Below are 20230 nucleotides of genomic sequence, written 5' to 3'. Positions count from 1 at the left end.
TAACTTGACTTGTAGTAAAGTTAGACTTTTGTTCTAAGCTAGGCTTTTGGTGATACTCAGAGAAAATAATGGGCATATTTATACTCTGTTTGCGCCGGATTTGCTCAATTTTTTTTACGCAAATCCGACGCAAAACTAACTCCATATTTATACTTTGGCGTTAGACCCGTCTAGCGCCAAAGATTTTGGAGTTTGCGTCATTTTTTTAGCGTGGACACCTTCCTTGCGTTAATGATATGCAAGGTAGGCGTTCCCGTCTAAAAAATGACTCCGAGGCATGTGCGCCGTATTTATACTCCCGGGCAAAAATGACGCCCGGGAGTGGGCGGGTCAAAAAAAATGACATCCAGCCGCTTTAGCGTCATTTTATAGCGCCTGGTCAGGGCAGGCGTTAAGGGACCTGTGGGCTCGGAAGGAGGCCAGAGGTGCCCTCCCATGCCCCCAGGGACACCCCCTGCCACCCTTGCTCACCCCAGGAGGACGCCCAAGGATGGAGGGACCCATCCCAGGGAACTTAAGGTAAGTTCAGGTAAGTATTTTTTTTTTTTTTTGGTGGCATGGGGGGCCTGATTTGTGCCCCCCTACATGCCACTATGCCCAATGACCATGCCCAGGGGACATAAGTCCCTTGGGCATGGCCATTGGGCAAGGGGGCATGACTCCTGTCTTTGCTAAGACAGGAGTCATGTCAATGGAGGGTGGGAGTAAAAAAAAATGGCGCAAATCGGGTTGCGGCAGATTTTTTGCCTCAAACCGACTTGCCCCATTTTTTGACGCCCAAGCTCCATTTTCCCCTACGCCGGCGCTGCCTGGTGTGGGTCATTTTTTTTGACGCACACCAGTCAGCTCCGCCGGCTAACGTCATTCCATAAATAAGGCGCCCGCATGGCGCTTTGGAATGGCGTTAGCCGGCGTAAAAAATTTTTTTTACGCAGTTGTGCGCCAAAAAGTATAAATACGGCCCTAAGTGTTCAGGCACTCAGGTAAATCAGGTAACTAAGCAAGAAGCTCATATAACAAACCCCAGCAGTGACACTGTAGTGAGCTCCCAGTTGGCAAATGTTCAGGGTAGCACCAGTGTTACCTGCACCTACCAATCGAGATCAGGATTGGGGAAATGTTAGGGAGCCAACAAAGTTATTGTTCCCCAAAGGTAGCCTATCTAAAGACCAGGCAGTGAACAACACTGCAGAAAACAAGCTGAATAGCTGAAGAATCAAGAAATAAAAGAATTATAATGAATTATCAGTGGCCTGTAGCAGAACAAACCTGAGTCATAAAGAAAATGTACATCAAGGTTGCGTGCCCTCCAAAGAATCAACACACTTCTAAATACACATACACAGCAAAGTCAGGTGACACACTTGACAACGCCTATCGATTTCAAGCCTTCCAAAGGATCTATGTTGTACTTCAGGCTCCCTGAAGATCTCACAATAATTCCTGGATTGAGACCTAAATGGGATGAAAAGCTAGATGAATTTGATGATTTCAATGAAGCATCTGGAGAGAAGGATGAGAAAAAAAATCTTACAGAGGCTAAAGAATCTAGCAAGCAAAGACATTTGCCAAATAATCAAGCAACTGCTCAAAGTTCAATCTGTAGCCTTTCCTTTCAAGGACTGAGAGGCATGGTCAATGCAAACTTTCTACCAAAAAACTCTTGACTTCGAGCAATACACCATCAAACTACCTTTATAAGAAAAGGGAGAGACCATAAGTAAGTTCATCACACACGTTCATCACCTACTCTGACACTTGCAGTTTGACAAATTCTCTGATGAAACGACAATCGTGTGAGAATCACTGAATGATGTCAGTCTGTGTTATCTCAACATCATCTTCTAAGTTAGTGCTACTCTTGAGAATATTTAAGAAATTACATAACTTCACAACCAGGAGTATTATCAAGCAACAAAGTTTGAATCCTGGAAGGTCTAGACGCAAGATCAGATTTCCTGGCTCCAAACCAAACAACGGGGAAGTAACACTCAATTCACAAAAGGCATGCCCATGAAAAGTTAACAAGAGGGACAACAGAAAAAAATAGACAAACACTTCAAAATGGGAAACACATATTACCAATGTGGTCAAGAATAGCCTCATTAAGACAAGTGTCCCACCATGGGGAAAATGTGCAGGAAAAGTGGAAAATAAATCATTATGAAAGAATGTTCAAGGGACCCAGAAACAAAGAACTCAATAGATGACCAGCCTGATCACCATTATCATACAGTAAGAAGAAAGAGCAGCAGCTCACCAAGCTCTGAAGAGGAGTAATGTTGATTACAATCCCAGAATTCACCCGTTCAGGGATTGGTGGTTTTTAATTGTGTTAGCAGTTCGTGTGTGGGTACAGCATGGGGAGAATAGTTGTAAGAGGTTTTCAAGAGTCAGGCATTCCTAGTTTGTAGGAGAGGTAAGGAGTTTTTGAGATTCATGGAGGGGTAATTTTTAAGGGTGGTAAAGAGTTTTTAGGGTTCAGGAATTATTAGTTTTTAGGGTTCGGGGTAGTGTGGAACATAAGGGTATTAAGGAGTTTTTAGGGTTCATGGAGCAGTAGTTTTTATGGATGGTAATGATTTTTTAGGGTTCAGGGATATGTAGTTTTAATGGTAAAGTGTATTTAGGGCTTTGTGATGTGTAGCTTGTATGGGTGGTAACAAAATGTTACACATCAGGGCAGGTAGTTTTGTGGGTGGGTATTTTAGGGTTCGGGATGGGTAGTGGTGTGGTATTAGTAGTTGTCTTAAAGAGATACACAGAAGAGAAAGTACATCTGCCTGCTGACATGAAGATTCCAAACATGGCTAGAAGGAGGGAATGATGATCACTACACATAAACATGATCACACTCCTGAACGGTGAAACTATTTTCTCCAAGCTCAGTTTTGATGAAGAGTATCACCAGGTTAAATTGCACAAAGATACAAAATACATCACAAGATTCACAACCCACCTCAACCTATTTCGTTACAAGAAGCTGAGTTTGGGCGTATTCTCAGCAGCTGTGATATTCCATGAAGCCATCATAAGAGTGATCAGAGCTGTTGTTAACACATTTGACCACAGTGATGACATATCTGGATCATCAAGAAAAGAACAAGTCAGAGACTTACACAAAGGATGCTATGTGTAACAGACAACTCTAATTCTGAAAGTTGACCAGCCATTCACTCAGAGTTTGATAAATTAAAAGCCACAGATGTCAGCGATGTGTAATAATTGCTAGCAGTGGCCAGCTACTGCTCAGACTGCTTCTGAAATTACCATAGCAGTCAGTGGTCTTTGTGAACTCACCAAGCAGGTGCATCCATTTATCTGGACATGATAATATGATCAAGCATTCCAAAACATCAAGAAAGAAGTAAGTAGTATCACCAATGTGGCCTCCTTTGACCCAACTCTCTGCACCAAGTTAACAGTTGATTCAGCCCAGCAGGATTAGGTGCCATCCTGGATGCAATATCAAAAAGGGTCTGACCACCAATACATTGAATCATATGCCAGCAGAAGCATATCAGGCACAAAAAGCATACTCACATCTATCAAAGGAAAGCCTGGATGTTGTGGGGCATTAGAACACTTCACCACTTTATCCATTTATCCAGACCTAATTATAGTGTTCAGGAATCTGAGGACCAACTATACACTAAGAAACAGGGAATTTGCATGCCAAAGTATACATACTCCATAATACGCAAATGGGGAAAGGACAGCAATCCAAGATGTCCAGGCACCCACTCTCAACAAAAAGAGTGAGCATGCTGATGACTGAAGAATACATCAACATCTGTCTCCTTTCAGAGCTTAAGGTAGAACACCCAAAATGATCCAACCTTACATGAGGTAAAGAGAAGAGCAACAGATGGCATCACCTATATGACAAACCAGTGGAGGCTGACTACTAGGAAGCGAGCACATTCCAACCTACCAAAGATGAATTGTTAGTGACTGCATCTTGCATTCTACTATGAGACAAAGGGCTCATAATGCCAGCAGCACAAAGAAGACAAGTCACAGACCTGACACTTGAAGATTACAGAATATTTTTTTTTAACAATTCTTTTTATTAGATATAAACAGCAATCAAAAATCTTACAGCAGCGTATTGGACAACAGTAGTATGTAATTTAACCAAGTTTCCTCCCTCTGGGGGCTCCCCAGGGCTCACTCCTTCCCTCCCCACCCCTGCAAAGTCAAAGCATAACTTGAACATATGGTTATATTTGCCTACAGCCCCCCCACTTACAGGGGTGGGCGGAGAGCACAACCCCCTTTATAAGCGTTCCACTTTCCCCAAATTCCAGTCCATTTCCTTGGGCATCCCCTGCTCGCATAAACCACTTTTTAAGCCAGCATATACCAGTCCAGGTCTAGTTTCCAGTCCGCCAATGTCGGCGGGCGACTCGCTCCCCAAACGCGGGCAATATTACATTTTGCTATTGCCAGCACTAGAGTCATCCACACCCGGTCCAGGCGGGTAAGATCCGTTTCACCCCACATGTTCAACAGGCAACACTTTGGAGAAAGCACCACATCCTTCCCGCACACAGGGCCGTATTTATACTCCGTTTGCGCCGAATTTGCGTCGTTTTTTTCGACGCAAATTCGACGCTAAACTAACGCCAACTAACGCCATATTTATACTATGGCGTTAGAGGCGAATAGCGCCAAAGTTCCCGGAATGTGCGTCATTTTTTAGCGTGAACCCCTTCCTTGCGTTAATGATATGCAAGGGAGGCGTTCCCGTCTAAAAAATGACTCCCAGGCCTTTACGTGGTATTTATACTCCCGGGCAAAAGAGACGCCCGGGAGTGGGCGTGGCTAAAAACGGCGCATTTGCGCCGCTTTTTAACGCCTGGGTCAGGCATGGCGTTAAGGGACAAGTGGGCTCAAAATGAGCCCAGAGTGCCCTCCCCTGCCCCCAGGGACCCCCCCTGCCACCCTTGCCCACCCCAGGAGGACACCCAAGGCTGGAGGGACCCACCCCAGGGACATTCAGGTAAGTATTTTTTTATTTTTTTTTAATAATTTTCTTTGGCATAGGGGGGCCTGATTTGTGCCCCCCCCTACATGCCACTATGCCCAATGACCATGCCCAGGGGACAGAAGTCCCCTGGGCATGGCCATTGGGCAAGGGGGCATGACTCCTATCTTTACAATGATAGGAGTCATGTTGATGGGGGATGGGCGTCGAAAATAAATGGCGCAAGTCGGGTTACGACGATTTTTTCGACGTAACCTGACTTGCCCCATTTTAAGACGCCCATGCGCCATTTTCCCCCTACGCCGGCGCTGCCTGGTGTACGTGGTTTTTCTCGCGCACACCAGGCAGCGCCGGTCTGCTTGCGCCGGCTAACGCCATTCAATAAATACGGCGCCCGCATGGCGCTTCAGAATGGCGTTAGCCGGCGCAAAACTTTTTGACGCTAAACTGCGTTAGCGCAGTTTAGCGTCAAAAAGTATAAATATGGGCCACAGTATTTAGGCATGACATAACTGGTTCCCAATAGTTCTGTGTGGCCGGGCAGCTCCACAACATATGATAAAAGGTCCCTTCCTGTCCACAGTTTTGGGAGCAGAGGGGTGTCCCCACTCTGCCCATCTTTGCCAAGGTTTTGCAGGCATAGTAGCTCCTGTGTAGGATTTTCAGCTGTGCTATGTATTGGGGGCAGGCCGCATCAGTTGCAATATCTCTGAACTCTTTCTCTTTCAAGGCCAACTGATGGCTCACTGTCGCTTGTCCCAAACCTGTGTGTCTTGCCTCTAGGTCTAGAATCTCCTTCTCTAATGCCTCCAGGCATGCTCTCTTATCTTTCTTGTGGCCTGTTATCAGTAAGATCCCCTGACTTTTTATTACTGCCTTGTAGGCCTCCCACAACATCTGCGCTGCCTCCACTGAGCCTGAATTTCCTTAAAGTAGTGCTTCGCAGTCGTGGTTAGATTTACATGAATAATTGGATTTTGGAGGTAAAGTGCGTCAAAGGCCATGTCATGTAGCCGTGGGGGGATGTAGATCGAGACGATGTTGACCATAGTGTTCTCCCATTGTCCCGAAACTGCTACATATCTCCCATATTGGTCCATCAAAGTATTCCGAGCCCAAAAAGGTGACGTCTTTCACATCAGGATACCCACTCTTCGGGAGCCTGAGGTGTAGCTCACGTGTGCTATCAGTCTAAATCCCCAACAATCTAGGGCTCAATGGGTTTTGCCTTGCAGGTGCGTCTGTTGCAAGAGCACTACGCCAGGCATGCCTTTTCACATTCTGGAGTACCACTCCTGTCTTTAATTTGTCACCCAGACCGTCTACATTCCAGGAGATCAACTTAATATCAGGTGTGGGTGATGTCATGAGTAAAGACGGAGGGGTCTGCTGCTCGAGGCGGCCAAACTTGGGATGGAACGGGTACCCTATCGTAATATGCCAACCCTTAGGAGGAATTATGTAACATGTCAGTCAATGGTGCTGCTTGCTAAATATTTCGATAATCTTTCTCCGAACAAAACAAAACAACGTTCTAACCCAACCCCCCTCCCTGCCTTCCTGCAAGGTGGATCTAAAACTACCCACCCCCCCAAAGCTGCAGAGTGCCTGCCGCCCCAATCCAACATTTTCAACTATAAGTGGCAGTTACCAACATTCAGAAGTCCCCATCGTATACCTCTCATAAGGGAAGTAGTGGTTCTGCCATTGCCGCTCCATGTACAATAGCAGAATTGTCCAGTCCGGGCGCTGCCCAGTATTGTCTTGATGAACAGAGTGTTGTGAGGCTACTAAGTTCAAGGGGCGCTGAGCCTTCCCATATGGGCAGTCCCCCCGGGAGGCCCCTCAGTCAACAGTTAGGGTCGTCGAACCTTCCTTTTCCGATAAGACTTGTGAGGTCTAGATCTGCTCCGGTGAGTTGCTGAGTTCTCTGGAATATTCCTGTGTTGGCCGAAGGTCTGGTCTGTCCGTTCCTTTTCGTCTTCTTCCCGGGTGTGCCTTCCATTGCGGCTTTCCTACCGTGCGCCATCCCTCCAGCCAGTCAAATATGTCTTGTGGTTTCTCAAAATACCATGTTTTACCCTCGGCCACCACTCGTTGCTTGGCAGAAAACTTCAAAGAGTATTTTATATCTCGATCCTGCAACAACTTCTTTACCTTCACAAAGTTGTGGCGAAGTTTCTGTACATGCATTGTGAAGTTGCGTTTTCACACTGCACAGGAGGGGCACTGCGAGCTGTCTGCGGAATCATGTCTCGGTCCTGGAAGTTGAAGATCCGGTCCCACCAGTGCCTGCAACGTCTTTGTGTTGCCCTGGAGAGCAGCGGCAGAGTCCTCCACGTCTTTCACTCACTTTGCTATATTTCGTAGGTCTGTCCATAGCAGGGATACTTCTGTTGACACTGAGTCGGTCCGTGTTTCCAGGGAGGTGCGAACCCCCTGTATGGCCACCATAATGTCTTGTAGCTTGAGGGACCCTGCTTCAGGTGGAGGATGATCCGAAGCAGTGGCAGCGGAGTCCAGTGGCACCCCCACCTAGGGTATCTCTTTCGGGAGTGCATACTTGTCCAGTTTGGGCTGGTGGACCGCACGTCCTCCCCTGCCTCCAATCATGATCAAGTCACAAGCCACTGGGCACCGCAGGTCTCTTCCTCCAGCAGTAGTGGAACTATTGGGGGGCAGGCAGTGCCACAGTACTCCCCGCTGCCCACCCGGGGGTGAACCAAGTATCCCCATTAGCCTATCGGTTTCTCTGCTACGCCACCTGTCTCACCCTCCAAAGGAGTGCCTCGCTGTGTACTTCTCTGGTGGACGGTTGGCTCCAATGATTGTGGGCGGCCCACTCCGATGCCCCAGGATTTATTTCGAGGCCACCGGCCTCACAGGGCAAGCACGACTCGTCGGCTGCACTTCAATCAGGCCTCTAGGTGCGATGGGTGGTGCCCCAGCCCCCGAGTCTGTCGCTCCTCAGCCCCACCTCTAGCCTGTTTCCACCTCACGGGTCATCCACACACTCCGATGCCAGGGGGACGCCCAGACCTCCACGTCCTTTGGTTCTTTCCAGCCCGCAGTCGACTGCCCTCGGCAGCGCCCGCGATCTGCAGCAGCCGCTCCTCTCTTGAGCGTCCCACCTGCGGTACCGACCCAAAATTGCACCTGAACGGCTCAGCAGGTCCCCAGGGCTATTCGGACCCAATGTGGAGCCCTTTTGCCCGTGAGCGGATTATTTTACAGATGTTATGAGGCTAGATTTTACATGGGGGATCCGAGCCGCTCTAAGAAGCAGCCATGTTGTCCGGCTGTTGGCCACGCCCCCCTAGATTACAGAATATTAGTACACACAAAACAAGTGCTTAGAGAGCATGTATGGTGCCCCAGCTTAACCCAACCACTGGAAACAACTTTGTGAATATGTCACCAGTGTCATTTCATCAGGAAGATTGTCTACTCACCCCAACAAAACATGTCCCCTGTCCCAGACGTTGCTTACAGTAACGTTGCTGCTGATTTTTTTGAACTGCTGTAGTCTGGCAAATACTCCTTATAATAGACAAAGGGCCTCATTTACGAGACTCTAGTGGTACACTTCGCAACCGGAGAATACGTTTTTTGATGCTCCGGTGGCGCAGTTTTCCAGCCCTTATTTATAAGTTCACGGAAAGCCACCTTGAGTGGCTTTTCATGGCCTTGTAAATATGGACCTCTTTCAATCATAACACTGCGTGAAAGGTGCATTCCATGGGTGCACTCCCATGCAACACCCATGGAACCTGAAGCAATCTGATGGATTGCCAGGTTTACAAGTCTGGGAATGCTTCAGATTTCTAAACCACCTCAGGGGTGATGTAAGAGTGAAGCAGCACAGAGAATATCTTCATTTCTCCCTGTTGTTTTCCTCTTTCTCTGTGTGCCACATTCTGCAGCACACATAGAAAGAGGAAAAACCTCTTGTGATTGTTTTTTGTGTAGGAAGGTGTCCCTTCCTGCACAAAAACAATCATCCCCACAACACAGGCACTCTTGCGCCATGGTGCAAGAGTGCCTGTGTTGTAGCATGGCAGCAATTTGTGCACCAGTGCAGGGGAAAGGGACAGAAATGTGGTGTATCTTGTAGATATGACATATTTCTGCCCTTTCCTGGTGGCACAGGGTGGATCAGCAAGGTACTGCACAACAGGCCTTGTAAATGTGGTCCTAATACTCTTGATTCCCATTGACCATGCAACTCACCTCAACCAGCACAAAGGCAGTCATCTCAGCCATGAATTAAATATTCACAAGTTGGGGCTCCTTAAGGTGGTAAATACACATAATGGTTTGACGTCTGATGGCCAAGACCTTGCCACACTCGCAACTCATCTAAACTTCAAACACTGCCCTGCGGGGGTTCACAGAGGGAATTAAAAGGGGTGGGGAGGGCTACAGTCGGAACATATTATGTGCTGCTCTACAAAGGATGTTCTTGAGAAATTTAAATATGTATGAATATACAGCTGATGGACACTAAACCTCAGAACATCAACTGTACTCTGTATGACATCTCATTGACGGCTGCAAGTTGTTGTTTAAAAATCAAAAATAAAGTGTAAACAAAAAAACTTCAAACACTGGAAAATCACACCACTATATTCATAAGCAAATGGAAAGTATACATGTTTCATGTCAGCCACAAAAAGGACACACAAGCAAGCTGGATTTAATCATGCTTCCATTCAACAGACACTCAATACAATCCTCAGAGCATACTCCTCACACAGCACCATAGGCCAATGCCCAGCAACACTTATTCTCAGGTGAGAAATTTGCTCATGGTTACCATGCTGAACACTTATAAAATAATTCAGGATGAAGTGCACAGAAACTGTCAAAAAGCCAAGCAAAAGATGAAGCTATATGCTGACGTGATGAAGCAATATGGCTTGAGAGTATTCAAGCAGTAGATAAGATGTCACCAGACACTTCCTACTCCTTGATTTGACTGGTTTCATGGTGTGCAAGCTTTGGATTGCATGACAACATTTCTGATGCTTTGCTTTCTTCCACGCAGATGACCTTCTACGACGTTTCACCCCTTGAGGACATGATCCTGGTTGTCCGCTTTTACCTTTGGCCCAGTGGAAGTGCAGCCACCACACCATGGGAGGCGAGGCAGAGTACAGAGCCTCAGTTGGCCAATGAGGAGTGGGCAGTGGCCTTCGCCGTCCTCCGGCTGACGAAGCCCATACCATCACCACCAGGTATGATGTGCTTCTGGTTGAAGGATGCATCATAGTACGAGTTGCATGTTCACCCATAGTATATATGTGTCTCCATACCATCGCCTCTAACTTGTTTTCCTGTTTGGCCAGTGCTGATGTAACAGTATACCTCTTACACTGCTCATGGCCATGTACAAAGTGAATGTAAATCTTATTAGGTACAGGTAGCAGTTACTCATCCTTATTAAATTTCAGTGCTATGAGTGAGTGCCCGGTGAGTACACACTTCTAGCTTATTCACCAGGCGTGCACTTGTTGCCTAGAATTGTCACAGTGTGTTCACCACAGGGGATCATGCATTAATAGGGGAAAAGATGCTTCTGTAAAGACTGCCACACAGTCTGAAGGCGCACCAGAGGCAGCAGAGTGCCCATGGCTCCGCCGGCTGCATAAAGATTTTCAGGGCAGCCATTGGTCCCAATCTGGGAATGAGATGAACCCGCCACACTTCCCAGGCACAGCATCACTCCTTTATCCTATTTAGCGGGGTGGATTATCTTGGGGGGCTGTCCTCTTCTTTCAGTAAGTTTCATTTAAAGGAGGTAATGGATGGTTCTCCCCACATGTTTTTTCAATTACTTTTATTGCCTTCTTGATTGACCTTTCATTCGATTAGATCTTACTTTTCAGTTAGAATAACAAATAGTTCCTCTAACCTTTTTAATTCTACTACTCCATTTATATAAATCACAATTGGTATATTTGGGCTCTGAGACACTTTTGTCCAGCTTTGTGTTACATTGACAATTAGTTTGTGTCACATTTGAAAACATGAATACTAAAACTGTCAGCCATTTATCCATATTGTATCTTGACTCTGTGGACATTAAATGTATTTCCTATATAACCTTAAAAAAGATCATCAGCTAATTTGCAGGGACGAAACATGTCAGTTGTGAAAGTTTGCAGTGAAAAATGCATTCCACAACCATTCGCAGATCAAGAAGACTGGGCCTGTGCACAAGGTAGCAACGATAACAAGGAACACAGGATGCAAGGCAGTAATGCTGTTTATTGGGCTAGTATTGTGCTGAGAGTGGTGGGCAGTGTGGACGGCAGTGTATTGATGCGTGAGATTTGGGAGTTTGCAAGCAGAGTTATTGTTGCAGTGAATTCATTGCAGTGTATTCACTTAAGTCCTTCTTTGAGATCTATGTCCTGTGGGTGTCCAACACGTCCACTGTGTCCGTTTCCGTGACATGCTGTCAGAATGTCCACAAAATACATTTTCATGCTATCAATTTAAATGCAAAGCATTTATGCATTGAGCCGACTATCTAGACACAGCTCTTGAGAACAGGGTCTGCCCTGTGGGTAATAAATGATGTGTTCTGGTAAAATGTGGCAAATGTAGGTTATATTACAAGTAAACCGGTGGCTCTTAGAGATGAGGGGTTGGAGACTAGGGAGTGGGTGGCCGATCTCTGCAGGGGGTGGCTGTATACACACAGTGATTCTGTGGACCTTTTGGTGCCTGTTGACCACCTGTGAGCCCCAACATCCCTCTCAGAAACTGCAGGGAAAAGAGCAACTGCATAAAGAATAAAAAAAACCTCCAGAGTAGGATCTGGCACTATCAGTAGATGGGGTCTTGCAGAAGGCCCTCCAATCATCAGCACTGGCCGTAGTTATTTTAGTAGATATGGCATAGTTCTGCTCTTTTCATTTTATGCAATGCAGCTCAGCGACTTTCCTTGCTTCTGTGTGTTACATGACTTCAATATAATTCTGGATCAAGATGTCTAATTATCCCAGATACACATCTTAGGCTTTGGCAGTTGTCTTTTAGTGGAAATTTGCCCTGAATGTTTACCTTGAGTACAAGTCTGACATAAGGCACCCCGGCTCACCTTTCCACTGTAGTGCACCCGTGGCATTACTGTAAAACAGCTCTGTTGGCGTGTGCATGTCAGATGATATCCTTGGCGTGGTACTCTGGCTAAGTAAACACATCAACCTTGCTAAATCCATCTCATGCTTCAACCCCTGTACCACTGACCGCGCACATCTACTGGCTACACTCCACGCATACCAACTGCATCAAAAGTAGCATCAACAGTGCCAAGGAAATCTTTGCCAGAGTGAAAGACTTCACCTCTCCAGCAGCAAGCTCCAGAAGTGTAAACCTCTCTCAGGACCTCTGCACCCAGCTGCCCCTGTTCATCAGCAATAAGATCACCAGCCTCTACAAAAACTTCAGACCTCATGTGGACCCTTCCACCCTCACAGCCCTCATGCTCATCGCTACCAACAGCCAGAGGACCCCCATTACAGCCTAGTTTTCTATTGCTACTCAAGGAACTGCAACAACCATGCAATCCATACACCATGGAGAACCCTCGGACTTCTACCCTCACCATGTCTTCTTCAAAGGACTGGACCACATTAGTGAAGCCCTCACACTGATCCTGAATGGCACAATCATGTCAGCCACCTACTCAGACATCTGGAAGTATGCCATAGTACTCCCTTTCAGCAAGAAACTCACAGCAGACCAGAAAAAGCAAGCCAACTACCAGCCTCTCTGCGTGTTACCCTACCTGGCAAAAAAGATGAAAAGATGATAAATGCCTAGCCAAGTACCTCACTGACAACCTCTCCATAATGAAGCAGGGTCAAGGCTGAGTTGCATATGGCCGTGTCCGAACTGAGGTGGCATGGTGAGCAAAAGAAGCTGGACTGGGATGCGGTCCCTAGCAATTGCTAGTGGCAGACATAAATTAATGCATTCCATCCATCACCTTGTTGTTGCAGTTGACACCCTAAGTGTGACCAGTATGTCCAGATGTGTGTCTCATGCTCACAGTGCCACTGTAACTAAGCTACATCAGCTTATAATGTTCCCAAGCAGGGTGAACCCGGCCTAGGCTGCTTGTGTTCCAGTTCAGGGAGGGCCTGGTCTGGCCGTTCAGGGTGGACTGTTCCTGTAGGGGCAGGGTCAAGACTGATTTGCGTATGGTTGGGTCCAAATTGAGGTGGCATGGTTAGTGCAAAAAAAGAATGGAGTGGCATGAGGCCCAGGTAATCAGCTAGGACTGAGATTAATTCAAGCATTCCCTCCATCACCTTATTGTTGTTGCAGAGCTAGTAATATTAATAAATATGCCTTAATGCCTTTGAGTTAAAAAATGGTATCACCTTTTGTAGCACTTAGACGATATCCTGTGAGTAGTATATGATATAAGATGTTGACCTGCACATCTGTTTTCAATTAGTTTGCAGCTGTACCACAACCTGACTTTTCCTGATACATATGGTTTTGCAATGACTCACAGTTTCCAAAGCCTTTTAGGTCATTTTCAGATGCTTCATTATACAACAGAAGAAACAAAAATGTATTAATGTCAAGCAACGGATGTTAAGTGATTTATTTACTTAATAGCCATTACTTGTCACTGCTATATTTTTTTTCCCACCACCTAGTCTCATGTGTATGTGTAGAGTGTGGCTTGCAATCTTTTTCGCTCTCAGCTGCTCTGGGCCTCATGCTACATTAAGGCCACTGGAGGTAACTGCCTTCCTGCACCATAACATATGACTACAGGAGGGCACCAGATTGCAACAAACAGGCTCCAAATGTCATTGTTTCTAAGAGGAGAATGTCATCATGTGTGCTGTCCAGTTCTGACCTGGCCCTTTTTGCAGGTTCTTCCCCGATTGTTGTTGACTTTTAGGACACTTTTTCCTTTCTAACAAATGGTGAAGTGATTGTTCTCTCTGCTTTAAACATGGTAAATTTGGCCTAACCCCGATTGGTACATTTAATTTACGTGTAAGCTCCTAGTATTTTGAACTACATCTACCCACGCCCTGTAAAATAAATGTCACTAGTGGGCTGTAACACTAATTGGGCCAGATTTACAAGGCTCTTGCGCCTCCTTGCACCACACTAGCATCATTTCTTTACACAAATGTAGCGTTAAGGAGGGCATTACCCCACCCCAAATCTACAAAGTGGCAGAATCCTAGCATTGCGCCACTTTGTAACTCCTTGCACCACATTATGCCTGCACCAGGCATAATGTATGCAAGGGGGGCGTTCGCACGCAGGGAGCCCACAAAAATGGTGCAGTGAAATCTACAAGATGTCACTGAAACATTTTTTCCATCATTTTTAACACCTGCTCGGGACAGGCTTTAAAGTGACGGGCCCATAGTCACCTATGGGCCTCCCTAGTGCTTTGCTGTTCTAGCGCCGTAATTTATGGCGTAATCCAGCAAAGCGCCACAATAGCGTCATAGATTATGATGCTATTGTGTGTACGAGCGCCATGGTGCGCAGTATTGTAAATACTGCACAACCATGGTGTTGTTAGGTGGGGCAGGGGCAGCACAAGAAAAGTGTTGCATCAGGACTGATGCGCCACTTTCTTGTAGATTTGGCCAATTGTGTCAACCACTAAAGTAGCCTTTTTAAAACATGTCTCAGGCCTACCACTGCTGACTGGTGCAGTTTTAAATAGCTATTCTGACCTAGATAAATAAATCATTTGTCACGCCTAAACCTTCCATTTTAAAACTTGTAAGCCACCCTAAAGAAGGCTCTAGTTTTGACACGGGCAGTGTAGGGCATGTGGGTTTAAGTTTTACATGTCCTGGCAGTGAAAAACTCCCGAAGCCAATTTTTACTGTTGTAAGGCTACCTCTCCCATATACTAACACTGGGTTAGCTTATTACATTTAGTAGGAGCTAACTTCAGATTGGGAGCAACTAATGAAATAATGTTTAAACTCAAATGAGTTGCAGTTTAAAATCCTCTTTATTGATGCAGTTGGATTTAAAGTTGTAATTTTTAAAATGCCACTATTAGAAAATTGGCATTTGTTCTGCCCAAATCAAACGTGCCTCTCTGCCAGTGTCCTGGGTCACACGAGTGTGAATGGCTTTTGTGTTGTTGGTTGTGCATTGCTTCCAGACAGTGAGACAAAGTAAGCCTAGGTTTGAAGGGGAGGGTCTACCTGATAGGATGGCTGGGGAGGAGCTGTACCCTCCCCTCATTACACTTCAAAGGGCTTTGCCTGCAGTACACACAAACAAACCTGACATCAGGCCTGCCCTAGACTTTGTCAACCCAGACAGTTTGGAGCCAAACCGTGGGGAAGAACTGTCCAAAACCAGTTTTGGAGGTAGGTCAGGAAATTCCACCCAAACAAAGGCTGTCACCAGGTATGAAAATTGGGCGTTTAGAACTTCTCGTCAGAACGCTTCTGGACCTGAAGATTTAGACGAAGGAGGACTGCCTTGCTGTCTGAAGAAGGAAGATTAGATCTGATTTCCTCGATCTTAGGCTAGACAGATTGACTCCAAGGGTCAGCTGGGTCAGTTGGCTGACTTACTACGTGAGCTACAGGGACACAATAAGTTCCAGACGCTTCCTTGCAACTCCCCTTGTGTCCGGCAGCAACTTGACCTGCCTGGGCCTGCCTTAACCCAGCTGCTGACCTCTACTGGAGTGAGTCCTAATCCCCAAGGCGTGCCCCCACTAGTTCTGGACCCTTGGTTGACAACTGTATTGACTCCTCCTCAAGCAAAGGTGAACATTTTCAAGTTTTGGGCCCATTGTGACTGCAAAGTGACCTCTTCGTGCCAATAATTGACCGCCAGTGGGACGTGCCCCTGGGGCCAACAGTGACCACCCACAATTACAAGATTTCACACCAACTGCTACTATCTGTGACAACTAAAGCAAAGCTCCAGCGATGACTGGCTCTTTGGGCTCAAGCTAGGACCATCTGAGATGCTCGACCTTCTATCCGCAGCCTCCTCCAACAAAAATGGAACTTCATGCCGTATGCCCTTCAGTGGGCCTTACCTGCTTCCTGTATCCGACCTGTGATACATTGTGGTTGGCCTGAACTTGTGAATTGCCCTCAGTCTTGCACAACCAGATAACTGTGATTTGCGCTTTGTGCTTGTTGGCCCTATTTTCACATAAAAACTTTTAAAACAAATATCTATGACTCTACTGATTAGATTTAGTTTTTTTGGTGTCATTTTATTTATTAAAATGTACTCTATTTTTCTAAATTGGTTTGAGATTTTTCTTGAGCAGTGCTCTCATAGTTGGTTAAGCAGAGTTTAATTTAGTGACTTTTGTGCTTCATACTGACATAGATTGTGCTTGTTGCTTGAGAGGGGCTTCCGCCCCTCTATACCAATAGCAGGATTTATTAGAACCAGTGTAGCTTTGATTGACTGTTCAATGTACTGGGTCTTGTGTGTCTCAAGTCAGTTGCTTCCTGTAACAGATACTTTATATGTTGGAAAGTTCTGTCAGTGCTCTCCAGGTGTACAGAGTCTTTTGACCTACTACAACTAGATTTACACAGTTTTACTTTGAAAATATGCTTTGATTCTTCTCAGAAGAACTCACTAACAAAATACCATACCAGCACAAATGATTCAGTGATTATTAAAGATTCAAATGTATGTTTCCTTTGGAGTTTGTTTTATATTCCAATTGACTAGTTAATTGTCTTAAATTTTAGATGCTGTGGAAAAAGGATATCGCCAAGTGGATTGGAACACAGGGGTTCACAACCTGACCCTCTATCATGGTCCTGTGCCGCCTCCTCTCAATTTCTCTGTGCTGGTAAGTACTGATCGCGGCTGGCAGAGGGCACGTTTTAGGCCAGATCTAGTAGCCTACCAGGGACCAGAGCCACCTCCTGAATCTCCCTGTTGAAAAGCTTTGCCCATGAGCAATACTGTTTGATCTAGAGATCAGCATAGCCTGCCCCTCTGGATCTCCAGTGTTGATCATCATTGCTAATAGGTTGTACGGGCTGATCCAGTTATCCCAGTGGCCTAGTGGCTCATTTACATCTCCGTGTGTGGGCCATTAATGCTGATAGGTTGGACTGGCTGATCGAAGTCTCTCCAAGACCCAGTAGCTCACCTGGATCTCCCTTAGTCATTCTGGATAATCTAGAGCTGTGCATGGCCCAGCAAGTCTCCATTGAAACTCCCATTATCGGACATCATTGCTTGTGAGCAGTCCGGATAAAACTACAGTCCCCCCTGGCCCGGAACGACATTGTGTTGGCCATCATTGCTGAGTGGATTTACTGGCTAATCTAGAGCTCTCCATAGCCTCCTTCCACCTCCAAATCTCCCTGTGCTGTGACCATTGCAGCTCATGAGCTGTACTGAGTGATGTGGACTGCTCCATGGTTTGGATTCTGCTATGGGGCTCCTTTTTTTGACATTATTACTGATGAGGTCTACTACTGTCTGATCTCTCTATGGCCTCACTCTGTGGTCCTCTGTATCTCTCTGTCATGGTCAGCTTTGTTTAAAGCCTGCTCAGGCTGGTCTAGAGTTCTCCATCACCTGAGCGTGTTATTATATTGACTATTATATTGACTATTGCTGAGGGGCTCCACTGGCTAATCTAGAACTCTCAGTGGCCTGATACTCCTCTGAATCTACAGATACTATAGAGAAGACTATAAAGGATGCTAAAAACAGGTTACCTTCAAAGACAAGATACAAGAAGAGACTCTTAAAGCAGGCAGAAATACACTCCATTGTACTGTGGTCACTGGGGATGTACTTTACTCATCACTGTAGCTGTCCTTAAAGAGATCCTCATCACAGAGCTGAAAGTTCTGCGTAGAGCCAAAAGTAGTGTAGAGAATATTGTTATAATTTTTCACATCACCAAGTATGAGTGTGGGTAAGAATGTCTAGATTGTCATAGCTTTCTTTCACTGGATTGTACACCATACAGGACGTCATTGCAGATTTCCTAGACAGTTACATATACTTGAAGTGGTACCACCAATATTAGTTGAGCTGGCAAAATCTTTGTTAGATTTGGGTACCACGACTCAGCATTCTTGTTAACAAGATGTGTACTCACAGGGTCTTACACTTTTAACTAATTTGCACTTTTAACTGGGTATATTGTTACATTAATTTTTAAACTTGAAATTGGGTATTAACCCCTTCGCTGCCAGGCATTTTCCCCCTTAGGCACCAGGCCTTTTTTTGGCTATTTGGGGCAGTTTGTACTTAGTCTCTCATAACTTTTTGTCCACTTAAGCTACCCATGCCAAATTTGCTTCCTTTTTTTCCAACATCCTAAGGATTCTAGAGGTACCCAGAGTTTGTGGTTTCCCCTGGAGGAGACCAAGTAATTTGCCAAAATCCATCGAAAACTTCGTTTTTAAAACAAAAATGGGAAAAAGGGCTGCAGAAGAAAGCATGTGGTTTTTCCCTGAAAATGGTATCAACAAAGGTTTTGCAGTGCTAAAATCACCATCTTCCCAGCCTTCAGGAACAGGCAGACTTGAATCAGAAAACTACATTTTTCAACACAATTTTGGCATTTTACTGGGACATGCCCCATTTTTACTATTTTTTGTGCTTTCAGCCTCCTTCTAGTTAGTGACAGAAATGGCTATGAAACCAATGCTGGATCCCGGCCAGCTAAACATTTCCATAAAGTAGACGAACTTCTGAATTCAGCAAGGGGTCATTTGTGTAGATCCTTCAAGGTTTTCCTACAGAAAGTAACAGCTAAAATAAAAAAATATTGAATTGAGCTAAAAAAGAGCCATTTCTGTCCACGTTTTGTTCTATAACTTTTTCCAGTTATGGCAGATTTTTTAAAGCAATATACTGTTACGTCTGTTGGACTCTTCTGGTTGCGGGGATATATAGGGCTTGTAGGTTCATCAAGAACCCGAGGTACCCAGAGCCAATAAATGAGCTGCAATGGGTTTTCATTGTATACCTGGTATACAGCAATGTATTTGGTGAAATATAAAGAGTGAAAAATAGGTATCAAGGAAACCTTTGTATTTCCAAAATGGGCACAAGATAAGCTGTTGAGAAGCAGCGGTTATTTGCACAACTCTGAATTCCGGTGACCCCATACTAGCATGTGAATTATAGGCTATTTCTCAAATAGAAGTCTTTTATTTGGAAGGAAAAAATGTAGAGAAAGACAAGGGGTAATAACACTTGTTCTTCTATTCTGTGTTCCCCCAAGTCTCCCAATAAAAATGATATCTCACTTGTGTGGGTAGGCCTAGTGCCCGCGACAGGAAATGCAACATGGACACATCACATTTTTACATTGAAATCTGACATGTTTTTTGGAAAGTGCCTAGCTGTGGATTTTGGCCTCTAGCTCAGCCGGCACCTAGGGAGACCTAGCAAACCTATACATTTTTTAAAACTAGACACCTAGGAAAACTCAGAATGGGGTGACTTGTGGGGCTCTCGCCAGGTTGTGTTACCCAAAATCCTTTGCAAACCTCAAAATTTGGCAAAACAAAACACTTTTCCCTCATATTTCGTTGATAGAAAGTTCTGGAACTTGAGAGGAGCCCCAAATTTCCTTCCACCCAACATTCCCCCAAGTCTCCCGATAAAAATGGTACCTCACTTGTGTGGGTAGGATTAGTGCCCGCCACAGGAAACGCCCTAAAACGCAATATAGACACATCACATTTTAACATTGACAACTGACTTATTTTTTAGAAAGTGTCTTGCTGTGGATTTTGGTCTCTTGCTCAGCCGGCACCTAGGAAACCTACCAAATCTGTGCATTTTTTTAAACTAGACACCCAGGGGAACCCAGGATGGGGTAACTTGTGGCATTCTCACCAGGTTCTATTACCCAGAATCCTTTGCAAACCTCAACATGTGGCACAAAAAAACACTTTTTCCTCACATTTCGGTGCTGCAAAGTTCTGGAATCTGAGGGGAGCCATAAACTTCCTACTACCCAATATTCCACTAGGTCTCTCAATAAAAATGGTAGCTCACTTGTGTGGGTAGGCCTAGTGCCTGCGACAGGAAATGCCCTAAAACACTACGTGGACACATCAAAATTATCAAAAACAAAACGACCGGTTTTTGTGGGAGGAGCAACCAGCGTTTTTGGTCCTCGGCTCAGCAGCTATATAGGGAAACCTACCAAACCCAGACATTTCTGAAAACTAGACACCCGAGGGAGTCCAGGGAGGT

The 20230-nt window shown here is 45.4% G+C and overlaps 1 protein-coding gene across 1 annotated transcript in view; it reads left to right on the top strand.

Moving 5' to 3' along the window:
* The window catches only part of CCDC17 (coiled-coil domain containing 17), a 136612-nt gene extending 134945 nt beyond the window's left edge, over positions 1-1667 (top strand). The window contains exon 17 of the mRNA XM_069233232.1: positions 1389-1667. Within this exon, the coding sequence (XP_069089333.1) occupies positions 1389-1667 (279 nt within the window). The remainder of the gene's footprint in view (positions 1-1388) is intronic.
* The last annotated feature ends 18563 nt before the right edge of the window (positions 1668-20230 follow it).

Source organism: Pleurodeles waltl, chromosome 4_2 (assembly GCF_031143425.1).
Source record: "Pleurodeles waltl isolate 20211129_DDA chromosome 4_2, aPleWal1.hap1.20221129, whole genome shotgun sequence".
NCBI classification, from domain to species: Eukaryota; Metazoa; Chordata; class Amphibia; order Caudata; family Salamandridae; genus Pleurodeles; species Pleurodeles waltl.
This window is presented reverse-complemented; position numbering and strand designations above follow the sequence as displayed.